We start from the raw sequence: 17,368 nt of genomic DNA, 5'->3' as shown, positions 1-17,368 counted from the left end.
AAATTTCTCTCTCTCACACACACACAAACACACATAGCCTTACAAACACACACACACTGTGACACACACACACACACTGTAACACACACACTGTGACACACACACACACACACACACACTGTGACACACACAAACACTGTGACACACACACACACTGTGACACACACACACTGTGACACACACACACACTGTGACACACACACACCCTGTGACACACACTGTGACACACACGACATACGCTCACTCACTCACATTTACTCACTCACACAAACTTAAAACACACTCATGCGCACATATAATCATACGGACACACACACACCTTTACAAACATACACACAAACTCCGGAACACACTCACGCACAGCCACTCTCTCTTTTGTACACACTCACATACACACACACACACATAACCACACTCACACACTCTCTCTCTCTTACACACACACACTAACACTGACACGTGCACAAAGTACACACACATTGCCCGAGAGAGAAAGACCGAAGAGGGGGGATTTCTTTCTTTCTTTCTTTATTTTATTTATTTACGAGAATTTATATCGCGCACATATCTCACCACACAAGGCGACTCAAGGCGCATGTTACCTATTAATACCTTTATTTGGTGTTTAACGTCGTTTTCAACCACGAAGGGTTATATCGCGACAGGGAAAGGGGGAGGATGGGATAGAGCCACTTGTCAATTGTTTCTTGTTCACAAAAGCACTAATAAAAAATTTGCTCCAGGGGCTTGCAACGTAGTACAATATAAAAATTATGACCTTACTAGGAGAATGCAAGTTTCCAGTACAAAGGACTTAACATTTCTTACATACTGCTTGACTAAAATCTTTACAAAAATTGACTATATTCTATACAAGAAACATTTAACAATGACCTCTTACGACATGCTAGGGAGCATCAGGTAAATTTTTTCCCCTAACACGCGGGGGGGTCGAAGAGGGGGGATGACGTCATATGCATTGACGTCAAAGCCTTTCGACGTCATCTTCGTAGGCGAGCTTTATCCACAGACTTGGAAACTATAGAATTTCTACCCGGCCAAAGCGGCCATGGGTGGCGTTAGCTCAAAAAACGGGGGCGCCCATGTCACCCACCGTATTTTAGTTAGTATGTTCCCAATTGTTAGTGAACTTCCATCCCCAACTGTAGCCCGTAATCGGGCACAAAGAATCCTTCTTTATCATGTATTATCGGCATGAACATTTCTCAAGTCGATTACAGTATAGCGTTCGTGGGATACCTCCAGGATAAGCCACACCATTTGATTTTAAGCGAGATTCTCCAATGACCGTGCTATATTATATGATCTCTCTCACTCACTCTCTTTTGCCAGAAATGTATTCAAAGCAAAACAACGGGAAAACAGGACAAAAATGTTTTTCTTTGAAGCTTCTTTTCCCAAATTCACACTTAACTAAGTCAAAGACTGAGCTTGCTGGGTACGAATTTGTTTGTTTGTTTGCTTAACGCCCAGCCGACCACGAAGGGCCATATCAGGGCGGTGCTGCTTTGACATATAACGTGCGCCACACACAAGACAGAAGTCGCAGTACCGGCTTCATGTCTCACCCAGTCACATTCAGGCATGGGAATTGAAAATTGTAAAAAAGGCGGAAAATTTATAACTGAAGACGCAAAGCGTCAAGTCGACGGCGCGAAGCGCCTAGCCTTACTAGGGGGGTCCGGGGGAAATTTTTTTTCTCCAAAGAACCCAGATGGTGCAATCTGGTGTCATCTGAGCTCCAAGTTTGCCATTAAATTCTGTTTTTAGAATCAGAGTTTTTAGTACAAAAATGTACCAAATTTTGCTTACATGTATTATATATGGTTTAAATTTGTAAAACAATTTATCTGTTGAGACAAACAGGAAAATGTAACTTGTAACACAATCTGTGCAATCTGGTTTACTTTCAAACATAATAGTTCAATAACTGAGGCGGGCGGTAGCAGTGCGTAAACAAAGTACGGAAAGTTTTCGCGGGCTTTTGCGCAAAGGCCAAAGTAACCGGTGCTTTTTTTGTGTGCCTCCCCCCTTTATTTTTTCGGCGGACACTTTTGCATTTTCGGCGGGACAAAAAAAAAATTCGGCGGAAATCCGCCATTCGGCGGACAATTCCCATGCCTGCACATTATTCTGACACCAGACCAACCAATCCTAGCACTAACTCCATAATGCCAGACGCCAGGCGGAGCAGCCACTAGATTGCCAATTTTAAAGTCTTAGGTATGACCCGGCCGGGGTTCGAACCCATGACCTCCCGATCACGGGGCGGACGCCTTACCACTAGGCCACCGTGCCGGTCTAGAACACGCGTGCTTCCGGTAAATCGGAAAACGTCTTTTCAGCGCAACGGCCAACTAATTGGTCAAAACATCTCAGAAAAAAGTACAAACAATATTTTTTTCAGTACAACATCGGAATTTTAATTAAACATCCCTAGCACCGTATTCTGCATATAAAAATCGGAGAAATTACGGAGAAACCGTAGATGTGCACATGTCTGGATGTATCAGGACCTTCAAATAAAGTGGTATGCCAGGGATGCTGGTGTGAGTTGCTTCTTGCTGCTGGAAGACAATATTTGCAATTTGGTCATAAATACGAACTGACAGGTTTGGTAGTATAATCGGTGGTGTTGCCAATTTTGCGCAGTTAACAGTTCTGGGTTGAAGTCTGAGCATACTTTATTTTCCAGAGATGAGGGGGGAAATATATGCCTCAGCAGATATTCGAAATTAGGGCTTCTTGGGGCCGATGTCTTTATTGCTTGGCCACCCCACCAGTTTTATCCAAGAAAACCAATTCAGAATGTTATTTCAATACATGCGTTGCAAAAACGTCACCAATCGCCGTTTTTGGTGCAAACATGTTTCACGAAATCGCAGCATACATTTACGCCACCAGGCTACACGACATAAGGGCCATGTGATGGCTGCGATATTTCTATTCAACATGCAAAAAGTAGAAGAACTGTAACCGGATCACTCCAAATGTCTGCGCAGTTACAACAATTACAACAAACTATCAACGAAATAGTTCTATTCACTTCTGAGCAATAGAGGGGGTTGAGGTTTAAACCAGATACTGCTCCAAAAATAACGCAAAATACATTCATAACTTTTTCATCAATTCCTGTTTGTTGCCTCCCTCTTTCTCTCCCTCTCCCCTCTCCAACACCCACCTCTCTCTCTCTCTCATTGGGTAAAAACATCTGTTGAGTGTGCATAGTGTTACGGGCTTCCAACGAGACTCGAGAAAACCTTCAGATACACACCTGAATGCATTCCCTGAAATCAGGAAAATGCCTACAGGGAATACATCCCCTTCTGCGTTAATTAGGGACCTGTAAGTGTTGTCAACAAGTGGTTCTTCAGTTCTGTATGACTTAACATGCGGCTTTTCAAACTCCCTTTCTGAGCAAATTTCTTACTACAAATGAGGGCAGGCATGTGGGTTTTCTCCTGTATGTGTCAACATGTGGGAGTTCAAATTCTCTTTATGAGAAAACTTCTTTGAACAATGAGGACAGGCATGTGGCTTTTCTCCTGTGTGTCAACATGTGGGAGTTCAAATTCCATTTAAGAGAAAACTTCTTTGAACAATGAGGACAGGCATGTGGCTTTTCTCCTGTGTGTGTCAACATGTGGGAGTTCAAATTCCCTTTCCGAGCACATTTCTTTGAACAATGAGGACAGGCATGTGACTTTTCTCCTGTATGTGTTAACATGTGGGTCTTCAAATCCCATTTCCGAGCAAATTTCTTTGAACAATGAGGACAGGCATGTGGCTTTTCTCCTGTATGTGTCAACATGTGGGCCTTCAAATCCTCTTTCCGAGCAAATTTCTTTGAACAATGAGGACAGGCATGTGGCTTTTCTCCTGTATGCGTCAACATGTGGGTCTTCAAATGCCCTTTCTGAGAAAACTTCTTTGAACAATGAGGACAGGCATGTGGATTTTCTCCTGTGTGTGTCAACATGTGGGAGTTCAAATTCCCTTTAAAAGAAAACTTCTTTGAACAATGAGGACAGGCATGTGGCTTTTCTCCTGTGTGTGTCAACATGTGGGAGTTCAAATTCCCTTTCCGAGCACATTTCTTTGAACAATGAGGACAGGCATGTGCCTTTTCTCCTGAATGTGTCAACATGTGCGTCTTCAAAACCTCTTTCCGAGCAAATTTCTTTGAACAATGAGGACAGGCATGTGGCTTTTCTCCTGTATGCGTCAACATGTGGGTCTTCAAATGCCCTTTCTGAGAAAACTTCTTTGAACAATGAGGACAGGCATGTGGATTTTCTCCTGTGTGTGTCAACATGTGGAAGTTCAAACTCCCTTTCTGAGCAAATTTCTTTGAACAACGAGGACAGGCGTGTGGCTTTTCTCCTGTATGTGTCAACATGTGGGTCTTCAAATCCTCTTTCCGAGCAAACTTCTTTGAACAATGAGGACAGGCATGTGGCTTTTCTCCTGTATGTGTCAACATGTGGGTCTTCAAATTTTTTTTCCAAGCAAATTTCTTTGAACAACGAGGACAGGCGTGTGGCTTTTCTCCTGTATGTGTCAACATGTGGGAGTTCAAACTCCCTTTCTGAGCAAATTTCTTTGAACAACGAGGACAGGCGTGTGGCTTTTCTCCTGTGTGTGTCAACATGTGGGTCTTCAAATCCTCTTTCCGAGCAAACTTCTTTGAACAATGAGGACAGGCATGTGGCTTTTCTCCTGTATGTGTCAACATGTGGGTCTTCAAATTTTTTTTCCAAGCAAATTTCTTTGAACAACGAGGACAGGCGTGTGGCTTTTCTCCTGTATGTGTCAACATGTGGGTCTTAATATGCTCTTTCCGAGCAAATTTCTTTGAACAATGAGGACAGGCATGTGGCTGTTCAGTTGTATGTGTTAACATGTGTTTGTTTACACCCCCCTTTTGACCAAATATTGTTGTACATTTAAGGCAGGCATGTGGTCTTTCTCTTGTCAACATGTGATTGTTTACTTGACGCTTTGAATCATGTATAACTGCACTCATGGAACAGACATATTGTCGTTTCTTACTGCATGGGAGTGCACATCTTGTCAAATTGTTCTTCAAACCAGGAAATTCATCTTTACCACTGTGTTCCACACTCTCAACTTCCACTTGACAGTACCAGCCTGCAGACAGAGGACAAAATGCTGTTTGCGTTACACAGTCACGTGCAATGTCTGGTTTCCTGTCCTCTTCAACTTCCACACCACCACAAACAAAACTCTCACCATGCGCATACACATTTGTTGCAGGGATGTCTTCAGCCGCTGAAATGCTGGTCTCAGTCACAGCTGGGAGTGCCTCAGTCTTGAAGTCCTGCCCCGCATTGCATGTACACTCCTCTTTGCACTTGTCGGAGACCTCCATCACTGGTCTTGCTCCACCCTCCCCCACACCGTCTTTTTCACGCTTGATATCATTAGAACATGTACCCCAATCTTGTTCTGAAAATGAAGCTGTGTCTGCAATGGTTCCAAAATCAATTGGGATTTCTGCTGCCCCTTGTTTCTGCCTAATAACTTCACTGTAAGCACTGGACAATGTTGGTATTTCAAGTGCCTCTTGTTTCAGCCAAACAACGTTGCTGTCAGCACTGGATGATGTTGGTATTTCAGCTGCCTCTTGTTTCACCCAAACAACGTTGCTGTCAGCACTGGACGATGTTGGTATTTCTGATGTACGCTCCATCTGCACGTTGACTGTTTTGTCTGTCTTAAAATCTTCACCTGCTGGTGCTGTAACAGAAAATTCAAAAATCTTGTGTAAGTCTCCTGATAAAAATGTTTACATACCTTTTCTGAAGGTATGTAAGACAGCATTCACAACTCCCAAAGACAGAAAGATTCTCTTCCTGAAAGAAAAGAAGAGACGTTAACAAAAGACAGAAAAAGATGTCACTTAAAGGCACACAACTTCTCAGGAAAACAGTTCGGCTCACCATCTCAGATTTTGCCGGTCTTTGCATGGAATACGACCATCTGTCCACTTGGTCACATATCAGAAATGAACAGCGTGGGTAATCCCTGTGCATAGTGGACATAGCTGATGAATCAAATTAAATGTTGTAAATGCAACCACTGGCTTCTCAAGAAATCATTTTATTCAGTGGAACCCCCTTTTTAAGACCCGTTACACACTCACTGCTTGGAGTTGTCTCCATCACCACACTGTAAGCACTGGACGATGTTGGTATTTCTGTTGGACGCTCCATTTGGATTCTCACTGCCTTGAAATCATCACCTGCAGGTGCTGAAACATAAATCTTTTGTAAGTCTTGTGATAAAATGTTCACATACCTTTTCTGATGGTATAAAAGACAGCATTCCTGAAAGATAGAAATTCACAACTCCCCAAAACAGAAATATTCTCTTCCTGAAAGAAAAGAAGAGAAAGACAGAAAGAAATGTCATTTGAAAAGTACACAACAGCTCGGCTCACAATCTCAGATTTGGCAGGTCTTTGCATGGAATACGACCATCTGTCCACTTGAATTAGGAAACAAAATAGAACATAAAACATAGTGATTTTACTTGTGAATTCAGAAATAACACCTATAAACCCATTTTTGAAGAAAAATATACATGTACTGACAATGGCAAGGCTCGAACCAGCGACCTCGTGATCTCTAGCTCATTTCACTAACGACTAAGCTAAGAAGGCAAGCTGACTGTTGGGCGAAAAATAGGAAAGTCTAAGCATTTTTAGAAGTAACACGTCACGCCACACTTTCACAGTGACGTTTCTTTATTTTGACGTAATAGATTGCACAGGGTTCCACATCACTAGAATTAAGGGTATAATACCCTTTGACCTCCAAATCACGTAAGAGTTGCTCTCTGAAGAGGTATAAAGACGTAACTGTTTTCTTCCAAAGAGGTCAAATAACGTATGAGTCAAACACTGAAAGCCTTTGCTAGTTTACAGGCACGAGGCTTTAGAAGAGATCGAGGTTCCAAAACAAGCGTCTTCAATTTAGCTGCCTCGACTGCAGGACATTTTCAGTAAAATACACGTAAGTACAGTATGTAGGATAAACAGAATACTACATAGCTTGCTGTGTCGTACCAGATTTACACTCGTTGCTTTTTCAAATAGTGAACAGCTCGCTTTTGCTTGCAGTTTAATATTTAAAAAAACAACGTGTAAATCTGGTAAGACACAGCAAGCCATGTAGTATTCTCTATTTATATGATAAGGAGTTTCCATAAATTGGATAAAGATTCTTTTTTTTAAAATTGTATAAATCGTTAAGTTGGCCGCATTTGGAATATGGTAATTAGGTATGGTCCCCATTTTTAAAACGGCAATCTATTGCCTTGGATAGAGTTGAAAGAGCGACACGCCTATTAAAGGATTTAAAAGACTTAACATATATATTGAGAGACTGGAGGTGGAAAGGGAAAACTTTTTCAGCTTTGCTGATTATGACATATAAATTGATAAGGCCAGAAATGACATTGACAAGATTTATATTGAACATTGTAAAACAAATTTGAGGAAGAATGTCTTTATTAACAGAACTGCACCCTTTGGAATGCACTTGCACCTTAAAAAAAAAAGCACAAAATGTTAACTCCTTCAAAAACCGGTTGGATGATGATATCCAAATTTTAACAGTAAAATTTAATTTTGATGAGTAATTTATGGAACATCAAAATGATGAATTAAATATTATGAACAAGTAAATGCAGACCAAATGAAAACAAAAATGTTGAAAATATGATGGGGCGATATTCGGCCTTATCCCATTAGTCCGGTGTGGAGAAGCTCTTACCAGCACCCTTGTGAGATATCTTTTTAATTGTCGTTTCTAGATAGTAAAATATGCGCTGAAAACGGTCAGCTATCTGGCCACCTCGAAATAATGTCCCTGGTACCCTTTTAACGCTCCTGAACCACCCCGGGTGGCAATCTCGGGTCGCAACAGAGAGTGTACCCCATTCCGCCCAGAGCCTTAACCGTTAAAGCTAGGAAGACAAGTATTGAACAAGAAAGATGCACAACAACCATGTCTACAATATTTGGTCTCACATTTATATAAAAAATATTGATGACCTTGGAATTCAGGCTATTTTTAGATTTCTGACCAAAAATCGCCAAAAACATGACAAATTGGTTTTTTTTCTAACCTTAACTTGTTTGTTTGTGACCAAAAATCGCCAAAAACATGACAAATTGGTTTTTTTTCTAACCTTAACTTGTTTGTTTGTTTGTTTGCTTAACGCCCAGCCGACCACGAAGGGCCATATCAGGGCGGTCTAACCTTAACTATGAAAGATTTAAAGACAAGTATTGAAGACAAAAGATACAATGGGATATTGGCAACAACATCTGTTCTCATGATTGTACAAAATTGTTGATTGTTATTGCTTTTTGTTTAGTTTTTGTGGATTTCACAAAGCGTACCGATTAAACGGCAACGCGTGTCATTTGACGTAATTTCGTTCAACCGTTGAAGATAGGAAAACAGTTATTGTACAAAAGAGATGCACAACAGCAATGTGAACAATATTTCTTCTCACACTTATTTAAAAAATATTGATGACCTTGGAATTGATAGGCTATTTTTAGATTTCTGACCAAAAATCGCCAAAAACATGACAAATTGTCTTTTTTCTAGGCGAAACTATGAAAGATTCAAAGACAAGTATTGAAGACAAAAGATACAATGGGATTTTGGCAACAACATCTGCTCTCATTGTTGTACAAAATTGTCGATTGTTATTATTGCATTGTTTTAGTTTTTGTGGATTTCACAAAGCGTACCGCTTTACGGCAACGCGTGTCATTCGTCCGATTTTAACTCTAGTTATCCACAAATACACGATAATGATGTGAAGAAATACAACATTAAATACAGTAAAACCTGCGAACAAAGGACGCTCTTGGGGAGCCTTGCCACTGTCCTTTGTAGCAAGGTGTCCTTTCTTATGAATATGAATGCACCAACATTTTTTTGGGAATAAAAACCCCAACAGTCGCTGATTCTTTTTTGCCACAGTGATTATTAAAACTCAAAGTTTTGAAGCCCTCAAGTGTTTTTGTTTTTGTTTTTTTGTTCAAAGAAAAGGAGAGAGAGAGAGAGAGAGAGAGAGAGAGAGAGAGAGAGAGAGAGAGAGAGAGAGAGAGAGAGAGAGAGAGAGAGAGAGAGAGAGAGAGAGAGAGAGAGAGAGAGAGAGAGAGAGAGAGAGAGAGAGAGAGAGGTGCAATCGGTTTCTTATCTGAAGCAATGGGCCATTCACTGGAAGATTCTTTGATCGAGCTGTTGAAAACCACTCGAAGAGTTCTTCGTTCAACTCATCATAGGTTGTTTTTCTTCTCTTAACACATTTTGCCGTCGATCTGGCACCGGAGTCCCACTGACTGAGAATTTGTGTTCGATCAGCTTTTATGTTGGAAATTTGAGTTTTTCCGCAATTCAGCTCATCAGCAACTTTTCGAACAGTCTTTATGACATTGACTCTCTCTTCTAAAGTCAAAATTTGTCGTTTTGGCATGATGAGACGAAGACGAAGGATGAGTTGAAGATGCATCACAGTACAGAAACCCGAAATGTTTGTGAGTTCACGGCATCGACCAATGAGCGTGCACCATACAAAAATCAACTTCTTTCAAGTGCTGTCATTGGCTTACAAAATAAGCTTCTCGCGCGTTCACATCGCCAGCGAGATTGTATTTGCAGAACCAAGATGGCGGACCAGCGTCTGCTTCAAGGGTTTGTCCGTTGTTGACAAGTAACAAACCCAATTGGGACCAAAAAAGGGTGTCCGCGTCCGCGCCTTTGAGGTGTTCGCTCTTTTAAGGTGTTTTTGAGAGTAAAATACATCCGTCCTCACTTGAATTGTCTGTTATGCTAAGGTGTCCGCCGAAATAAGGGTCCGCTGGATGCAGGTTTTACTGTATTACGGTTTGGTGTATAAATAGGTACCAGCTGCATGCTTGGGGTTTACCTTGCGATAGAGACGGCATCCTATCCAGGGGAAAGGGAATTTTACTCTTTGCTGTATAACGTTATTGAAATCAGGATTAGCTCTGGTTGAATTGGGCTAGTGTCCCCTACTCGAAGACAGAACGTAACCTTTGTATTCCATTCTTTTTTTCTTTATTTGGTGTTTAACGTCGTTTTCAACCATTCAAGGTTATATCGCGACGGGGAAAGGGGGAGATGGGATAGAGCCACTTGTTAATTGTTTCTTGTTCACAATTAAGCACTACAGTAATAACAAGAAGAGCAAACGCTCGATCGAGTCACTTTCGCAGTTCTGAATATTATATGAGGCATCAGATGGACAGGAAGAAATTGCTATTCACAACACAATGCATACCTGAAGAATTCAAGACATACCTGTGACCTTGAAAAAGATCAAAGGTCACCAAAGCAGACGTCAAAGTGTAGAGGTCACTGGGAGTCACGTTCACATAAAATTTGAGCCCGGTCACTTTTATAGTTTCCGAGAAAAGCCCAACGTTAAGTTGTGTGTTGCCGAACAGAAAAGGCTAGATATCTCCCTTGTTTTTCTGATAACGTTCGTAAAAGGCTACAGATGTAAATACTTTGATGTAAAGAATAATCCTACAAAGTTTCAATCACATCCGATGAACTTTGTCAAAGATATAAAATGTCTAATTTTTCCTTTGACGCTGACCTGTGACCTTGAAAAAGGTCAAAGGTCAACGAAACCATCGTTAAAGTGTAGAGGTCATTGGAGGTCACGACTAAACAAAATATGAACCCGATCGCTTTGATAGTTTCCGAGAAAAGTCCAACGTTAAGGTGGTGTCTACGGACGGCCGGCCGGACAGACTAACACTGACCGATTGCATAGTCACTTTTTCTCAAGTGACTCAAAAATTGCTCCAGGGGCTTGCAACGTAGTACAATATATGACCTTACTGGGAGAATGCAAGTTTCCAGTACAAAGGATTTGACGGATTACAAGACGCACCGTTTTATAAGCCACACCCCCGACTTTTAACAAAAAAATTGGGACGAGCCACGTATAGGCCGCGTCACTATATTAGCCGCCGTCGAAAAAAATATAATCAGATCGTGTCAATCAATCAAAACAACCAGGCAAACGAAAGTACGGTATTTGGCGAAATCGGCTCGGAGAATAAACAAGTGAAACAAAGAAGAAAAGTGAAAAAGTTTGAAGAAAAATATCTCACACACACAATTTGTAACCAACACACACATGTAGTCCCGCCCGGAATAAACTTTTTTGGGATGATTTACGACTTTTGCGCACATTTCGAGCAGACGAAAACACAACATGGCGGCTCTCGCTCCTCCAACTATCGCGAGACACACAAAAACGAAATCTCGCGCGCGCGAGATCCTGATACATCCGGTGTTTCTCTGTACGCTATCTTGTCACGACGACTTGTTGACAAACAAAGATTCGCGAAAGAAAGAGAAAAGCGCCGAGTCTTGAGTAGAGAGCTAATAAAGTACCGGTAATTGCTAATCGAGCGAAATGAAAATCCGCGGCGACTTCCATTAGGTGAATGCTATTCAAGTTTAGGTAACGTTTTAGCCGCATCTTTTTATAAGCCGCAATGCGATTTTTTTTTTTTAAAAGTCGCGGCTTGTAGTCCGTCAAATACGGTAACATTTCTTACATACTGCTTGACTAAAATCCTTACAAACATTGACTATATTCTATACAAGAAACGCTTAACAAGGGTAAAAGGAGAAACAGAACCGTTAGTCGCCTCTTACGACATGCTGGGTAGCATCGGGTAAATTCTTTCTCGTCCCAATATGGGACACCCCCTAACCAGCGGGGGAAGTCTTATAAAAGCAATCTGTTGTACTGTATAGCCACTACGTCTTATAAAAGCAATCTGTTGTACTCTATAGCCACTACGTCTTACATTAGCAATCTATTGTACTGTATAGCCACTACGTCTTATAAAAGCAATCTGTTCTATTGTATAGCCACTACGTCTTATAAAAGCAATCTGTCGTACTGTATAGCCACTACGTCTTATAAAAGCAATCTGTTCTACTGTATATCCACTACGTCTTACATTAGCAATCTGTTGTACTGTATAGCCACTACGTCTTATAAAAGCAATCTGTTCTATTGTATAGCCACTACGTCTTACATTAGCAATCTGTTGTACTGTATAGCCACTACGTCTTATAAAAGCAATCTGTTCTACGGTATAGCCACTACGTCTTACATTAGCAATCTGTTGTACTGTATAGCCACTACGTCTTATAAAAGCAATCTGTTGTACTGTATAGCCACTACGTCTTATAAAAGCAATCTGTTGTACTGTATAGCCACTACGTCTTATAAAAGCAATCTGTTGTACTGTATAGCCACTACGTCTTATAAAAGCAATCTGTTGTACTGTATAGCCACTACGTCTTATAAAAGCAATCTGTTGTACTGTATAGCCACTACGTCTTACAAAAGCAATCTGTTGTACTGTATAGCCACTACGTCTTATAAAAGCAATCTGTTGTACTGTATAGCCACTACGTCTTACAAAAGCAATCTGTTGTACTCTATAGCCACTACGTCTTACAAAAGCAATCTGTTGTACTGTAAAGCCACTACGTCTTACAAAAGCAATCTGTTGTACTGTATAGCCACTACGTCTTACTTCTTCTTCTTCCGCGTTCCCGAAACTACGTCTTACAAAAGCAATGTTTGCGGAATATGGCAGGGGAATTATTGGCCTATTCAGTCGATCGTATGTTTCAACATAAACTGCCTTATCGTTGTTACAGTTAAAATGAGCTGCGAACAAAGGCATTTTTCTTTTTCTTAGTGATGTGCTGTTTACAAAGCTTCACTTACTGTAAACTATTTTGTCTACAAGCTTATCCTGCAGTGTCAACCTGGTTTAAATTTATTTATTTTATCTCTCTCTGCTTTTTCTTCAAAAGACAAAATTATCTTTACATAGGTTTTGTTAAAACTAAAGTAACAGTAACACACCTAAAAAATGTCACTTTAACAATTAAAGCTAGCAGTCTTCAGCACGGCACATTGCTTCAGCAGGTTGTAGACTGAGGATGTTGCATTTGTTGTTTTAGTGTTAGATAGGTTTGGTTAACCTTACCGTATGGCTGTGGTTCTGTCATGTGCCAGTACTGCGGTGTCTCTTCTGCAACATCAATCTCTATCTTGAAGTCAGACAGAATTGCTGTGTCTCCTTCCTCCATGCTGCAGTGAGAAGCTGCATGTACCTGTCTGGTCACTGGTCAAGGCCTTGATGGTTCCCCACTGTTCACAGTTCAAGGCGTTACTGTAGAAAAAGAACAAAAAATGTGGTACATGTATTTGAAGAAAACGAGGATGAAATGGTGCAATGGTTATTCTGCTTGCACTTGCAGTAAAATAAAAATCCATGGCAGCTGGTCGTTATGGTAATTCTTCCCACACCACATCACAACCACCAAAATAGCACACGAACATCTGAACAGCCAATTTCAATTTTTCAAGGGAAAAAATCGAACAAGTTTGTCTTTCAAAAGTTTCTTGTATACACAAAGTACAAAAATGGCACGCGCCCTTCAGTAATCACTATATGCAAAGTAATCATTGTATGCATTGTATAGCGATAAACAGGTGAAATAAGGCAAAAGCTATATGCACTACGAGTGTTTACAGGATTGCTAGGTCTGTATACACTCCGACAACGAACAGCTTTGTTACAACTCTTTTGTCAATGAAATGCCCCCTAACTAGTCATTAGGAAGTAGCCAATGAAAAACCAATACTGTAATGATGTATTGACTTCCGCTATCTCTTTTTTGGAGTGACGAGGGTTGGCAAATAATGTACATTTACATAGAAAACTTCCACTTGTGAGTCACAAAGTGTGTTCCAAACTGCCGTGCAACAACACAAGTAGTTTTTGTGTGTGTTACTGTTTGTGTTTTGTTTGTGTATGTCCCAAGCGTACTTTGATATGTATACAATGAATCGACAATGAATGGCGTCGCCGTAATGACAATCTGCATGTTGATGTGGTTGTCTGATCTTTGATGTACACTCAGAGAATGAAATCTACAATATATTATAATTAAAGTCCGTGGGGCATCAGGTTTTTTAATTGTTTTGCACCGACTATACGTACTTGGAGCGTATAGTAGTAACAAGAAGGGCAAAGCCCATACGACTCACATGCTTGACCTTGACATTTACATGACCTTGACCTTCAGGGTCAAGGTCAAATAACTAAACCTAGCAATGACATCATACACTAAGAACTGCTTTACACATTTTTCCTACCAAAATACATGTGACCTTGACCCAAGGTCAAGGTCATCCAAGGTCATGCAACACAAAGCTGTTAATTCAAGACATAGGAAGTACAATGGTGCTTATTGGCTCTTTCTACCATGAGATATGGTCGCTTTTAGTGGTTCACTACCTTATTTTGGTCACATTTCATAAGGGTCAAAGTGACCTTGACCTTGATCATATGTGACAAAATGTGTCTCATGATGAAAGCATAACATGTGCCCCACATAATTTTTAAGTTTGAAACAGTTATCTTTCATAGTTCAGGGTCAAGGTCACTTCAAAATATGTATACAATCCAACTTTGAAGAGCTCCTGTGACCTTGACCTTGAAGCAAGGTAAACCAAACTGGTATCAAAAGATGGGGCTTACTTTGCCCTATATATCATATATAGGTGAGGTATTGAATCTCAAAAACTTCAGAAAAAATGGGAAAAATAGCTGTTTTTTAGGCAACATTTATGGCCCCTGCGACCTTGACCTTGAAGCAAGGTCAAGATGCTATGTATGTTTTTGGGGGCCTTGTCATCATACACCATCTTGCCAAATTTGGTACTGATAGACTGAATAGTGTCCAAGAAATATCCAACGTTAAAGTTTTCCGGACGGACGGACGGACGGACGGACGGACGGACGACTCGGGTGAGTACATAGACTCACTTTTGCTTCGCATGTGAGTCAATAAGTATACAGGGGGAAGAGTCCTGTATACACTCCGGCGTTTTTGACACCACTTTGGAACACCTAGAGCTACATCATATTTTCCAAAACACACAAGACAAGTCAACATCCCACAATGCAATAGCAATTAGCGATAATCTTGAACTTTAGTGTGTTAAATTCATAACTCAGAAGCATCTAAGCCTCAAAATTTGCAAAACCTGCACTTGTAAGTATAACAATTCATTTTTAGATCCCTTTGATGTCACGGAATGAACTGTATCTTTGTGTACAATTTTACAAATGCATTTCGTTTACATGCGTCAAACTCAAAGATGGAATTATGATTATCCGTGAATTCCGACAGGGGATATAAAGTTCTCTGTCGTGTATATGATGTCGCATGGTTGAAAACGTAAGCTTTCTTGCGTCATTTTCTTCGATCAAACAACCAAATTAATCAATTATGCTAAAGTTTGGAGCTCAATCCGTCAATTAATTTCACGACAAAATAATGTTCTTTGGCTTGTAACAAAAATAAGTAAAGAATGCCACTGAATTCTGAGCTATGAATTTAACACACTAAAGCATATCAAAATACTCATTTAAACCAACCTAGCTTCAACAAAACAGTTTTACAATCTTTCGATTTACAAGCTTTTCAGATACCATGCTAAAACTAGCACTCATAACAATCGTTTCCCCTGTAACGTCGTTTTGCACAAAACTGCCAAATGAGAAAGGAATGGACACAAAACAAATAATGTATTGACACATACTGAACCGACCCAGTGCCTGAGTGTGTGTGTCCATTTCTGTTGTTTGTAGAACATGTTTAATTGCACACGCTTTTTTGAGGGCTCAAACTTTTTTGAAAGTTACAGATGTGACTCAACACCGACTACAACTACGCCGATTATATATTTTAAGACATCTTGGTAAAAAGACACACACTTTAGTAGATTTTCTGGTAAAGAGCTTATACCAAGGGAGCGAACTCCATCAACTTGAACTATTTTCGTCTGGTTCATCAACCGAATCACGAAGACTGTTCCACTACTTTGCTGTTCATAAGGTGTGTATTGTTCTTTTATTGCTTCGAATGTATCAGAAGGCACAGTACTCTCACCTTTTCTTTTTTCTCTCTACACAGCAGATTTCAGAAGTTCTAGTGACTCCTGCCCCATAACCAAGTTTGCTGACGACACTGGACTGACCGGACTGCTGACTGATGACGACGACTCTGACTACAGGCAGGAGGTAGATAGGTTTGTGGGGTGGTGTGAAAACAACTATTTAGAGCTTAATGTGGGGAAGACAAAGGAAATGATAATGGACAACAGGAGGGGGGAACATGTACACAGGGAGATAGTGATCAAGGGGGAGGTCGTAGAGAAGGTAGAGCAGTATAAGTATTTGGGGGTGATTATAGACAATAAGTTGACATGGAAACCAAACTCTGATGCCCTTGTGAAGAAACTCCACTCTCGCCTGTACTTTTTGAGAAAACTCAGGTCTTTTAACATCAGACAAGAAATCCTTCAGATGTTTTACACTTCAACGTGCAATAGTGTGTTGTACTTTGGCTCCGTGTGTTGGGGTGGCAACATCAACAAGCAAGACAGGGATAGATTAGATAAATTCATCAGGAAAGCAAGTGGGGTGGTTGGGAGGAAGCAGGACAATTTCACATCAACACATGAACGACGACTGACTGACAAGGTACAGAAGATTTTGGCTGACGACTCGCACCCACTCAGACCGGAATTTGACAGTAGACGGACAGACAGGAGCAACAGATTCAGACAACCAACCGCAAGATCCACACGCTACATAAATTTGTTCATTCCATCTGCAATTCACATCTTCAATTCTCAGGTGGGGCGGTAGATGCTGGTGTTGTCGCTCTGATGCACGGGGTCAGTGTTCTGTATTGTTTCAGTATTGTTGATTTTGTTTTGCATGATTATATACTCTTATTCTACTCTCTTAGACAATATGTGATAACCGGCAAGGTGCTGACTTTCTTTTGTGCATTGTTGATGGTGAATGCATGTTAATTTATTTTTAATATACTTTCTTATGTGATAACCAATGTGCTATATTTTCTCAGGACAAAGAACAAATGTTTATTTTGAATGTTTTATGTATGTTATTATTACGGACACAAACGCTCAGCAATGTAATTTCTCTTTTAGAGATTAATAAAGTTATTGTATTGTATTGTATTGTATTGATACTATTATTTTGCTGTGTATTAGTTACTTTTTGGATCAGCAACATGGGTGGGTTTGTTTGGCAAGCTATTGCTTTTCGCGATGCTTTGCTATGCTCTGAAGTTTGCGAGAGATTACGAGAGCTTGGAATACCGATTTGGTTTTGTCAGCATATATA

The 17,368-nt window shown here is 40.4% G+C and overlaps 1 protein-coding gene across 1 annotated transcript; it reads right to left on the bottom strand.

Moving 5' to 3' along the window:
• Nucleotides 1-1,380: 1,380 nt before the first annotated feature.
• Nucleotides 1,381-4,832, bottom strand: LOC138951101 (zinc finger protein 84-like). Its single transcript, XM_070322758.1, has one exon. It carries the CDS (start codon nt 4,754-4,756, stop codon nt 3,518-3,520), a length of 1,239 nt encoding a protein of 412 aa, XP_070178859.1. The 5' UTR covers nt 4,757-4,832; the 3' UTR covers nt 1,381-3,517.
• Between the last annotated feature and the right edge of the window lie 12,536 nt (nt 4,833-17,368).

This window comes from Littorina saxatilis, linkage group LG16, assembly GCF_037325665.1.
Source record: "Littorina saxatilis isolate snail1 linkage group LG16, US_GU_Lsax_2.0, whole genome shotgun sequence".
NCBI lineage: Eukaryota > Metazoa > Mollusca > Gastropoda > Littorinimorpha > Littorinidae > Littorina > Littorina saxatilis.
Note: the sequence above shows the minus strand (reverse complement) of the source record. Positions and strands in the feature narration are given on the sequence as shown.